The sequence below is a fragment of the Pristiophorus japonicus genome, chromosome 14, assembly GCF_044704955.1.
Source record: "Pristiophorus japonicus isolate sPriJap1 chromosome 14, sPriJap1.hap1, whole genome shotgun sequence".
In the NCBI taxonomy this organism is placed as follows: domain Eukaryota; kingdom Metazoa; phylum Chordata; class Chondrichthyes; family Pristiophoridae; genus Pristiophorus; species Pristiophorus japonicus.
In genome coordinates, this window is record NC_091990.1 from 186880796 (window position 1) to 186893517 (window position 12722).

At 46.4% G+C, this 12722-nt stretch overlaps 1 protein-coding gene across 2 annotated transcripts in view; it reads right to left on the reverse strand.

The window, feature by feature from the left end:
- Window positions 1-12722, reverse strand: part of dennd2b (DENN domain containing 2B) — a 489686-nt gene that overhangs the window by 225215 nt on the left and 251749 nt on the right. For both annotated transcript variants that reach the window (XM_070899957.1, XM_070899956.1), the window contains exon 4: window positions 2326-2480. In XM_070899957.1, coding sequence (XP_070756058.1) covers window positions 2326-2480 — 155 coding nt within the window. The remainder of the gene's footprint in view (window positions 1-2325; window positions 2481-12722) is intronic.

The window sequence follows — 12722 nt, forward strand, 5'->3', positions numbered from 1 at the left end:
CCCTCCATCGTATTGTGTGGCACTACCACCGTGCTAAATGGGATAGATTCAGAACAGATCGAGCAGCTCAAAACTGGGGATCCATGAGGCACTGTGGGCCATCAGCAGCAACAGAATTGTATTCCACCACAATCTGTAACCTCATGGCTCGGCATATCCCTCATTCTACCATTACCAGCAAGCCAGGGAACCAACCCTGGTTCAATGAGGAGTGCAGAAGAGCATGCCAGGAGCAGCACCTGGTGTACCTAAAAATGAGGTAACAACCTGGGGAAGCTACAACACGGGCCTAAATGCATGCTAAACAGCAGATGCAGCTTGCTGTGGACAGGACTGAGCGATCCCACAATCAACAGATCAGATCAAAGCTCTGTAGTCCTGCCACATCCAGTCATGAATGGTGGTGGACAATTAAATAACTAATGGGAGGAGGAGGCTCCATGAATATCCCCATCCTCAATGATGGCGGAGCCCAGCACGTAAGTGCAAAATACTAAGCCACTATCTTCAGCCAGAGGTGCCGAGTGGATGATTCATATCGGCTACCTCCTGTGGTCCCCACCATCACAGAAGCCAGTCTTCAGCTATTTCGATTCACTCCAAGTAATATCAAGAAATGGCTGAGCGCACTGGATACAGAAAAGGCTATGGCCCCCGACAACATCCCGGCTGGCGTGCTGAAAACTTGTGCTCCAGAACTAGTCGCGTCTCTAGCCAAGCTGTTCCAGTTAGCGACAACACTGGCATCTATCCGACAATGTGGAAAACTGCCCAGGTATGTCCTGTCCACAAACAGAGGACAAATCCAATCCGGCCAATTACCACCCCATCAGTCTACTCTCAATCATCAGTAAAATGCTGGAAGGTGTCATCAACAGTGCTATCAAGCGACAATTACTCACCAACCTACTCACCGATGCCCAGTTTGTGTTCCACCAGAACGACTCGGCTACAGACCTCATTACAGCCTCGGTCCAAACATAGACAAAAGAGCTGAATTCCAGAGGTGAGGTGAGAGTGACTGCCCTTGGCATCAAGGCAGCATTTGACCAAGTGTGGCACTAAAGTGCACTAGTAAACCTGAAGTCAATGGGAATCAGGGGGAAAACTCCCCACTGGCTCGAGTCATACCTAGCACAAAGTAAGATGGTTGTGGTGGTTGGAGGTTAATCATCACAACCCTCGGACATCACTACAGGAGTTCTTCAGGGCAGTGTCCTAGGCCCAACCATTTTCAGCAGCTTCATCAATGACTTTCCTTCCATCATAAGGTCAGAAGTGGGGATGTTCACTGATGACTGCACAGTGTTCAGTTTCATTCATAACTCCTCAGATAATGGACAGTCCATGCCCACATGCAGCAAGACCTGGTCGACATTCAGGCTCGGGCTGATAAGTGGCAAGTAACATTTGCGCCACACAAGTGCCAGGCAATGACCATCTCCAACAAGCGAGCGTCTAACCACTGCCCCTTGACATTCAACGGCATTACCATCACCAAATCCCCCCACCATCAACATCCTGGGGGTCACCATTGACTAGAAATTTAACTGAACCAGCCACATAAATACTGTGGTAACAAGTGCAGGTCGGAGGTTGGGTATTCTGTGGCGAGAGTCTCACTCCCCAAAGCCTTTCCACCATCTACAAGGCACAAGTCAGGAGTGTGATGGAATACTGTCCACTTGTCTGGATATGTGCAGCTCCATCAACACTCAAGAAACTCGACGCCATCCAGGACAAAGCAGCCTGTTTGATCGGCATCCCATCCACCACCTTAAACATTCACTCCCTCCACTACCGGTATACCGTGGCTGCAGTGTGCACCATCTACAAGATGCACTGCAACAACTCGCCAAGGCTTCTTCGGCAGCACCTCCCAAACCCGCGATCTCTACCACCTAGAAAGACAAGGGCAGCAAGCACATGGGAACACCACCACCTCCACGTTCCCCTCCCAGTCACACACCATCCTGACTTGGAAATATATTTCCGTTCCTTCATGGACGCTGGGTCAGAATCCTGGAACTCCCTACCTAACAGCACACGTTCCTTCACCACACAGGACTGCAGTGGCTCACCACCACCTTCTCTAGGGCAATCAGGTATGGGCAATAAATGCTCGCCTTGCCAGTGACGGCCACATCCCAGGAACGAATAAAAAAAATTCCAGGCCAATAATCACTAAATAAATTAGCATAACTGAAATATAATAAACTGAAGATCGTTTCTTTAAATTGATATTTTTGTGAATGACCAACATGATTGTAATGTATTGACGTAGAAATGTGAGTCCTCACACAATGGTTTTCTTCGGGCTCTTACCTATGATGTCTTCATATGCATTCTCTTCTGTTAAAGTGCTTTTTGAACTGAATCTGCTGTGTACCTCCAGAGGAGAGGTGGATGTACCATTTTCAGTAGGAGAGGGAGAGTGGGATGACTGAAGACTGACAGCATCTTCAAATTCAAAGGATTTCCTAGAAAAACACACAGAAATGAGTCAGTAGCTAGTAGACTAGTAATTAGGTATCTTTTTAAATGTGCCGCTCTTATGAGATTGCTTTACCCAAAGTAAATTGTACTAAAGCTGTGTTTTTCTGTTACTGATGTCAGACTAATGGGTCTCTTTTGTCATTTGCTTTGTAAACAAGTACCATAGAAACATAGAAACATAGAAAATAGGTGCAGGCCCTTCTAGCCTGCACTGCCATTCAATGAGTTCATGGCTGACCATGCAACTTCAGTACCCCATTCCTGCTTTCTCGCCATACCCCTTGACCCCCCGAGTAGTAAGGACTTCATCTAAATCCTTTTTGAATATATTTAGTGAATTGGCCTCAACAACTTTCTGTGGTAGAGAATTCCACAGGTTCACCACTCTCTGGGTGAAGAAGTTTCTCCTCATCTCGGTCCTAAATGGCTTACCCCTTATCCTTAGACTGTGACCCCTGGTTCTGGACTTCCCCAACATTGGGAACATTCTTCCTGCATCTAACCTGTCTAACCCCGTCAGAATTTTAAACGTTTCTATGAGGTCCCCTCTCATTCTTCTGAACTCCAGTGAATACAAGCCCAGTTGATCCAGTCTTTCTTGATAGGTCAGTCCCGCCATCCCGGGAATCAGTCTGGTGAACCTTCGCTGCACTCCCTCAATAGCAAGAATGTCCTTCCTCAAGTTAGATTATTTGCAATTTAGTGGTATCTCTCCAGCAATCATCATTTCTGCAAACATCAATCTGGGGAAACTGCCAAAAGCTGCTCAACAGCTTCAAAAAAATCTGACAACTCAAAAATAGCCATGGATAAAGGCCTGTGATATATAAGGGATGGTTCCACAATACTCGATCAGTGAGGTGCAGGCTTATAGTGCTACAGGTTAGAGCATCAGGGCTACAATGTTGTAGCCTAATCTCCAACCCATATTGCCATGTGTATGGCTCCCCTGATGAGAACATGAGATCACAGAATCAACCCTGTAATTACACTGAGAGATCAGTGGAGTAGTGTTTGTCATCACTTACATTGTAGTTGTACCCAACATTCCATCACATGTGATACAAAAGATTGTGGCAAAATTTGGGGATTTGATCTCATTTCTTGATGAGAAATTATAGGTTATTGTGTGTGTATGAGAAACAGAAATAGAGACATCAAATGTGACTAACCACAAGACACCCCCTCCCCCATGCTGCCAAACTCAGCAGTCCCACCTTACTGCTACTGCAAACTGACACAGCCTTCACCCCTGTGCTGCTAAATCCAGACCATCTCTCCAAGACTGCTGAACACCAGGGGGGCGAAATTGGGCTGGGTAGCAGCAGTTTTTTTGGGTGCTACGAGTATTCTTGAGTTCCAAAATGGCGTGTCCATGGTGTGCGCCCACACTTCTGATGTGAAGTACGCCGGTGTCATCTTGATAACGGGGTTTGTGCGCGCAAACTTAACACCCGCCAGAAGTATGCAGAGCTGGCGGATCATGACATCAATAAGTGTGCAACACTGATTCCACACCAGCACTGCCATGTGGAGCTCCACACTCCAGCCAACTCTCTCGCTTTACACTGCATAGCTGAATACACTTAAGTTTCCTGAAGGACGCCCCACCAGCACTATATAAAGGGATCATCAACTACTTGCAGTTTAATTGCTGGTTGATTTCTTCTGGCTGTTGCTACAATTCAACAAGCTTTTGGTGCTTTTCATAGTTATTTCAAGTTTCAAAAGTCTACAGGGAGTGCTGTGGCAGGTGCTGACGGCAAGGCTTCTGTACAACCTAGTTGCTCGCAGGCATGGGTGCACGAGTAGGAATCAAGCATCACTCGGAGAATGAGCAGACGCCAGCACAAGCTGCTAGAAGGAGGAGAAGATGGAGGGGAAGAAAGACTCTCAGCAGGAGGCCATATCCACCAGGGGTTTTCATGGAACAATTTTCCTACCTGAAGCTCAGCGACGACCAATGTTTGAGACGTCTGCGCTTCACTAAGGATGTTATATAGGCAGATATAGAGATACTCTCTGTGTAGTCACTGTATAGTTGCATAAGATGGAGACTTGTTACCTGATGCACTATCAATAAGGTTTACACTGTGTATATACTATGCTGGCACCACTAGAGAGTGCAACTGGTGGAGACCGGGATTTCCTGCCCTGGTGGCAGAGGCTGTCCACTAGAGGGCACTGCGGTGGGATACCTGAGGGTCACCTGCATAGGTGTGCAGGGCCCAGTATAAAAGACTGCCCACCATGCTTGTGTCTCACTCTGGAGTTATGAATAAAGGACCAAGGTCGCTACAGTTTGAGTACAACACGTTGCTGCATGGAGGCATTCATAAGTGCATTACAGACATAACAAAGGAGATCATCATTGAAATCTGGTAACTGCTGCAGCCACAACTGAATCCCCAGAGCAGGGAAAGGACCACACTACCAGTGGCTGTGAGGTGACTGTGGCTGTAAACTTTTATACGTCTGGCTCCTTCCAGGCTGGTGGTTGAGATGTCAGCAACATCTTGCAGTGTGCAGTCCATTGTTACAGAAGGGAGGTCACTAAGGATCTCTACTCAAAGAGAGCCTCAGTGACCCCAACCTCTGTCGTCGAGCTACAGTACGTGGACGACGCCTGCGTCTGCGCACATACAGAGGCTGAACTCCAGGACATAGTCGATGTATTTACTGAGGCGTACGAGAGCATAGGCCTTATGCTAAACATCCGTAAGACAAAGGTCCTCCACCAGCCTGTCCTCGCCGCACAGCACTGCCCCCCAGTCATCAAGATCCACGGTGCGGCCCTGGACAACATGGACCACTTCCCAAATCTTGGGAGCCTCCTATCAACAAGAGCAGGCAGCGACGACGAGATCCAACACTGCCTCCAGTGCAGCCTTCGGCCGCCTGAGGAAAAGAGTGTTTGCAGACCATGCCGTCAAAACTGCCACCAAGCTTATGGTCTACAGGGATGCAGTAATACCCGCCCTCCTGTATGGCTCAGAGACATGGACCATGTACAGCAGACACCTCAAGTCGCTGGAAAAATATCACCAGCGATGTCTCCGCAAGATCCTACAAGTCCCCTGGGAGGACAGATGCACCAACATCAGTGTCCTCATCAGGCTACCATCCCCAGCATTGAAGCACTGACCACACTCGATCAGCTCCGCTGGGCAGGCCACACAGTTCGCATACCAGACACGAGACTCCCAAAGCAAGTGCTCTACTCGGAGCTCCTTCACGGCAAACGAGCCAAAGGTGGGCAGCGAAAACATTACAAGGACACCCTCAAAGCCTCCATGACAAAGTGCGACATCCCCACTGACACCTGGGAGTCTCTGGCCAAAGACCCTCCCTAAATGGAGGAAGTGCATCCGGGAGGGCACTAAGCATCTCGAGTCTCATCGCCGAGAGCATGCAGAAATCAAGCGCAGGCAGCGAAAGAGCATGTAGCAAACCAGTCCCACCCAGCCCTTCCCTCAATGACTATCTGCAGATCCTGACAGAGTCTGTGGCTCTCGTATTGGACTTTTCAGCCACCAAAAAACTCACTTCAGGAGTGGAAACAAGTCTTCCTCGATTCCAAGGGACTGCCTATGATTGATTGACTATTCATAGAAACATAGAAAATAGGTGCTGAGTAGGCCATTCGGCCCTTCGAGCCTGCACCACCATTCAATATGATCATGGCTGATCATGCAACTTCAGCACCCTATTCCTGCTTTCTCCCCATATCCCTTGATACCTTTAGCTGTAAGGGCCATATCTAACTCCCTTTAGATTATACCTAATGAACTGGGCTCAACAACTTTCTGTGGGAGAGAATTCCACATGCTCACAACTCTCTGAGTGAAGAAGTTTCTCCTCATCTCGGTCCTAAATGGCTTACCCCTTATCCTTAGACTGCGACCCCTGGTTCTGGACTTCCCCAACATCGGGAACATTCTTCCTGCATCTAACCTGTCTAAACCCATCAGAATTTTATATGTTTCTATGAGGTCCCCTCTCATTCTTCTAAATTCGAGTGAATATAAGCCTAGTCGATCCAGTCTTTCTTCATATGTCAGTCCTGCAATCCCGGGAATCAGTCTGGTGAACCTTCGCTGCACTCCCTCAATAGCAAGAATGTCCTTCCTCAGATTAGGAGACTAAAACTGTACACAATAGTCAAGGTTTGGCCTCACCAAGGCCCTGTACAACTGCAGTAAGACCTCCCTGCTCCTATATTCAAATCCTCTTGCTATGAAGGCCAACATGTCATTTGCCTTCTTCACCACCTGCTGTACCTGCATGCCAACTTTCAATGACTGATGTACCATGACACCCTGGTCTCGTTGCATCTCCCCTTTTCCTAATCTGTCACCATTCAAAGACCTCCCTGTTTTTGACACCAAAGTGGATAACCTTACATTTATCTACATTATACTGCATCTGCCATACATTTGCCCACTCACCTAATCTGTCCAACTCATCCTGCAGCCTCTTAGCATCCTCCTCACAGCTCACACCGCCACCCAGCTTAGTGTCATCTGCAAACTTGGAGATATTACATTCAATCCCTTCATCTAAATCATTAATGTATATTGTAAATAGCTGGGGTCCCAACACTGAACCTTGCGGTACCCCACTAGTCACTGCCTGCCATTCTGCAAAGGACCCGTTTATTCCTACACCTTGCTTCCTGTCTGCCAACCAGATCTCTATCCACGTCAATACATTACTCCCAATACCATGTGCTTTAATTTTGCACACTAATCTCTTGTGTGGGACCTTGTCAAAAGCCTTTTGAAAGTCCAAATACACCACATCCACTGGTTCTCCCTTGTCCACTCTACTAGTTACATCCTCAAAAAATTCCAGAAGATTTGTCAAGCATGATTTCCCTTTCATAAATCCATGCTGACTTGGACCGATCCTGTCACTGCTTTCCAAATGCTATTACGACTTTAATGATTGACTCCAACCTTTTCCCCACTACCGATGTCAGGCTGACCGGTCTATAATTACCCATTTTCTCTCTCCCTCCTTTTTTAAAAAGTCATCACAGGCAATCCCTCGAAACGAGAATGACTTGCTTCCATGCAGAAAATGGATGAGTTCACAGGTGTTTCAATGATATTCCGGATCCCAAACTACATCCTGAAGGGCGGAAGATGCCTGTGGGTGGATTTTTTTAATGTGTGGTGGCCATTGCACACCAGCCACCACACGGGCTTGACAGAGCCAGGTCTTGGTCCAGTGGCAAGGATTAATCAAGACGACTAGAGACCTGCTCTGCTAGTGCGCACACATATCGCAGAATGCTACCCCTGGGCCCTCGCCTCTTCTGGGCCCCAAACTATTGCCTCTCCTGGGCCCCGATCACATCCCTCTACGAACTCTCGCCGCTCCTTCGTCCCGACCTCGCCGCTCCTGCTGTACCTGCCCGCTCTGCAGTCAGCCATTGCCCTCCTGTAGCAGCACGTGCTGCTCCCTCAGTGGCATACTGCTGCACGCTGCTCCCTCTCATGGTCCCGGCCTGCTGATGGTCTTTCAGGCCGGGACCGCAACGATTTCTGTTTCTATTGGCTCGTTCTAAGGCGATATTAGGGCTAGTTAGGGCAGTGTAGACGGAGCTTTACTGTATATCTAATCCGACAACTTCATTATCGCTGTTACTAATACCAGATTTATATGACCAGATTTTAGAAAAGAATTTACATTCTAAAATTGCCATGGTGAAATTTGAACACACATTCTCTAGATTACTAGTCCAGAAACATAACTGCTACAAGGTATAGTGAAAGACTATGCAATGATGTGTGAAAGCTACAAGAAAATCCCATTAATCCTTTCGGAAAGGAAACCTGTATCTGCATCACAGCCACCTCAACTCAACGACAGAGCGAAGGAAGCGAAAGGGGTTTCAGAGACAGCAGCAGATACCTTACAGGTGCTGAAAGGGGAGGGGAGTGGACTACTGGGGGCTCCTTACTAACATTTGGCCCTAATGTCGCCTTAGAGCGAGCCTTTAAAAAGTGGGGTTACATTAGCTGCCCTCCAATCGATAGGAACTGATCCAAAATCTATAGAATGTTGGAAAATGATCACCAATGCGTCCACTATTTCTAGGGCCACTTCCTTAAGTACTCAGGGTGCAGACTATCAGGCCCTGGGGATTTATCGGCCTTCAATCCCATCAATTTCCCGAACACAATTTCCTGACTAATAAGGATTTCCTTCAGTTCCTCCTTTTCGCTAGATCCTCGGTCCGCTAGTATTTCCGGAAGGTTATTTGTGTCTTCTTTAGTGAAGGCAGAATCAAAGTATTTGTTCAATTGGTCTGCCATTTCTTTGTTCCCCATTATAAATTCACCAGATTCTGACTGCAAGGGACCTACATTTGTCTTCACTAATCTTTTTCTCTTCACATATCTATAGAAGCTTTTGCAGTCAATTTTTATGTTCCCTGCAAGCTTACTCTCATACTCTATTTTCCCCCTCCTAATTAAACCCTTTCTCTTCCTCTGTTGAATTCTAAATGTCTCCCAGTCCTCAGGTTTGCTGTTTTTTCTGGCCAATTTATATGCCTCTTCCTTGGATTTAACACTATCCCTAATGTTCTTTGTTAGCCACGTTTGAGACATTTTCCCCATTTTATTTTTACGCCAGACAGAGATGTACAATTGTTGAAGTTCATCCATGTGATCTTTAAATGTCTGCCATTGCCTATCCACCGTGAACCCTTTAAGTATCATTCGCCAGTCTATCCTAGCCAATTCACGCCTCATATCTTTGAAGTTACCTTTCTTTAAGTTCAGGACCCTAGTCTCTTAATTAACTGTGTCACTCTTCATCTTAATGAAGAATTCTACCATATTATGGTCACTCTTCCCTAAGGAGCCTCGCACAACAAGATTGCTAATTAATCCTCTCTCATTACACAAGACCCAGTCTGGAATGGCCTGCTCTCTAGTTGGTTCCTCGACATATTGGTCTAGAAAACCATCCCTAATACACTCCAGGAAATCCTCCTCCACTGTATTGCTACCAGTTTGGTTAGCCCAATCTGTATGTAGATTAAAGTCATCCACGATAACTGCTGTACCTTTATTGCACGCATCCCTAATTTCCTGTTTGATGCCATCCACAACCTCAATACTACTGTTTGGTGGTCTGTACACAACTCCCACTAGCGTTTTCTGCCCTTTGGTGTTCTGCAGTTCTAACCATACAGATTCCACATCATCCAAGCTAATGTCCTTCCTTACTATTGCGTTAATCTCCTTATTAACCAGCAACGCTATCCCACCTCCTCTTCCTTTCTGTCTATCCTTCCTGAATATTGAATACCCCTGGATGTTGAGTTCCCAGCCTTGGTCACCCTGAGCCATGTCTCCGTAATCCCAATTACATCATATCCATTAACAGCTGTCTGCGCAGTTAATTCATCCACCTTATTATGAATGCTCCTCGCATTGAGACACAGAGCCTTCAGGCTTGTTTTTTTAACACTCTTTGTCCTTTTAGAATGATGTTTTAATGTGGCCCTTCTTGACTTTTGCCTTTGATTTCTGTGCCCTCCACTTTTACTTATTTCCTTTCTACCTTTTGCTTCTGCCCCCAATTTACTTCCCTCGGTCTCCCTGCATAGATTCCCATCCCTCTGCCATATTAGGTTAAACCGTCCCCAACAGCAATAGCAAACATTCCCCCTAAGACATTGGTTCCCGTCCTGCCAAGGTGAGAGATAGCTTCATTCCATTCCGTCTTGCCAAAGAGAAGCAGACAGAGTGAGCACGAAGGTCTGAAAGGTTTTTAGGTTTCCCCGTGGTGCAGGGTGCCATTGACTGCACGCACATTGCTTTGCGGGCGCTGCATGTCAACTCTGCCTTTTACCGTAACTGAAAGGGATTCCACTCCCTCAATATCCAGCTGGTGTGTGACCATAGGCAGCGCATCATACAGGTCAATGACAGTATCCTGGCAGCAATCCTGATGCCTTCATTCTGTGGATGTCCGCTGTGCCATCTCTATTTCAGCCACCATGGCTGGCTACTTGCCGAGAACGGTTATCCGCTCATGACCTGGATTATGAACTCAGTCCACAATGCATGCACATGTGCGCAGCAGATAATGAGAGCCATGCTGCCACAAGAAATGTGATTGAGCAGACCACTGGTGTGCTGATGCTACACTTCTGCTACCTGGACCACTCTGGAGGAGACCTGTAGTACTCAGCGGAGCGGGTCTCAAGATTTGTGGTAGTCTGCTGCATGCTGCACAACCTTGCCATCATGAGGGACCAGTTCTTACTGCCAGCTATCAGGTGAGAAGCTGAGAAGCAGGAGTACGAGGAAGAGGAGAACAAGGCTGCCCACAAAGATCTCACGATCTCTGTGTTGAAAACTTTAGGTTTCTCTATGTTAAACTGAGTGTTGCGCTGTCAAAAGGGTATCCCCAGTACAGAGCAGCAGTGATGTCATAAGTTGTCTAAGCAACCAATCACACTGAAGAATTCTCACAGACAGAAAACCAGGAATAAAAAACACTGATTCAGTTGACTTTTTAACAATTTTACAGAATGCGAGATAAAGATTGGGACATACACTTGGGGTTAAGGTAGAAGCTGAAATATCATAAACAAACTTTAAACAAAAATATAAAAATATATTTTTTTATTATTTAAAGTATTTAGTAATTTTCTATCAAAATGAAGAAATTTGACATTCCACAAATATAAAATTCATTTTTCAGGGCCAGAACGATTGTTTAGAGGCCAATACGCTGTTATAACCCCAACTACACCTATTCCAACAAGGCTTAACTTTTAATGGGATGTTTAGCATGGATTAGATTGGAAGAGATTACGTTTTCATCAGTTCAACTGATATCATTGATTGCTGCCTATGGGGAGTTCCTCAAAACCCGGACCACTCAGTCACTGCACATCAGGGCCCCTGACAATACATTGTACACTACATGACATAATGCACCTATTGTCATAAAACAGAGTATTCTCTGACTTACCACGAGCAATACCACAGAGGATCTGCATTAATATATTAAAAGTATTGTGTATGTTGAATGATACCTTTAAATGTAACACATCCTATAGCCATTTCCTGTTACCATTTTTGTCTGTCATGCTCAGGGTTTCCCACAAAGAAACATAGAAAATAGGTGCAGGAGAAGGCCATTCGGCCCTTCGAGCCTGCACCACCATTCAATAAGATCATGGCTGATCATTCACCTCAGTTCCCCTTTCCTGCTTTCTCTCCATACCCCTTGATCCCTTTAGCCGTAAGGACCATATCTAACTCCCTCTTGAATATATCCAATGAACTGGCATCAACAACTCTCTGTGGTAGAGAATTCCACAGGTTAACAACTCTCTGAGTGAAGAAGTTTCTCCTCATCTCGGTCCTAAATGGCTTACCCCTTATCCTTAGACTGTGTCCCCTGGTTCTGGACTTCCACAGCATCGGGAACATTCTTCCTGCATCTAACCTGTCCAGTCCCGTCAGAATTTTATATGTTTCAATGAGATCCCCTCTCATCCTTCTAAACTCCACCGAATAAAGGCCCAGTCGATCCAGTCTTTCCTCATATGTCAGTCCAGCCATCCAAGGAATCAGTCTGGTGAACCTTCGCTGCACTCCCTCAATAGCAAGAATGTCCTTCCTCAGATTAGGAGACCAAAACTGAACACAATATTCCAGGTGAGGCCTCACCAAGGCCCTGAACAACTGCAATAAGACCTTCCTGCTCCTTTCCTCAAATCCCCTAGCTATGAAGGCCAATATACCATTTGCCTTCTTCACCGCCTGCTGTACCTGCATGCCAACTTTCAGTGACTGATGTACCATGACACCCAGGTCTCGTTGCACCTCCCCTTTTCCTAATCTACCGCCATTCAGATAATATTCTGCCTTCATGTTTTTGCCACCAAAGTGGATAACCTCACATTTATCCACATTATACTACATCTTCCATGCATTTGCCCACTCACCGAACCTGTCCAAGTCACCCTGCAGCCTCTTAGCATCCCCCTCACAGCTCACACCACCACCCAGTTTAGTGTCATCTGCAAACTTGGAGATATTACACTCAATTCCTTCATCTAAATCATTGATGTATATTGTAAATAGCTGGGGTCCCAGCACTGAGCCCTGTGGCACCCCACTAGTCACTGCCTGCCATTCTGAAAAGGACTCATTTATCCCGACTCTCTGCTTTCTGTCTGCCAACCA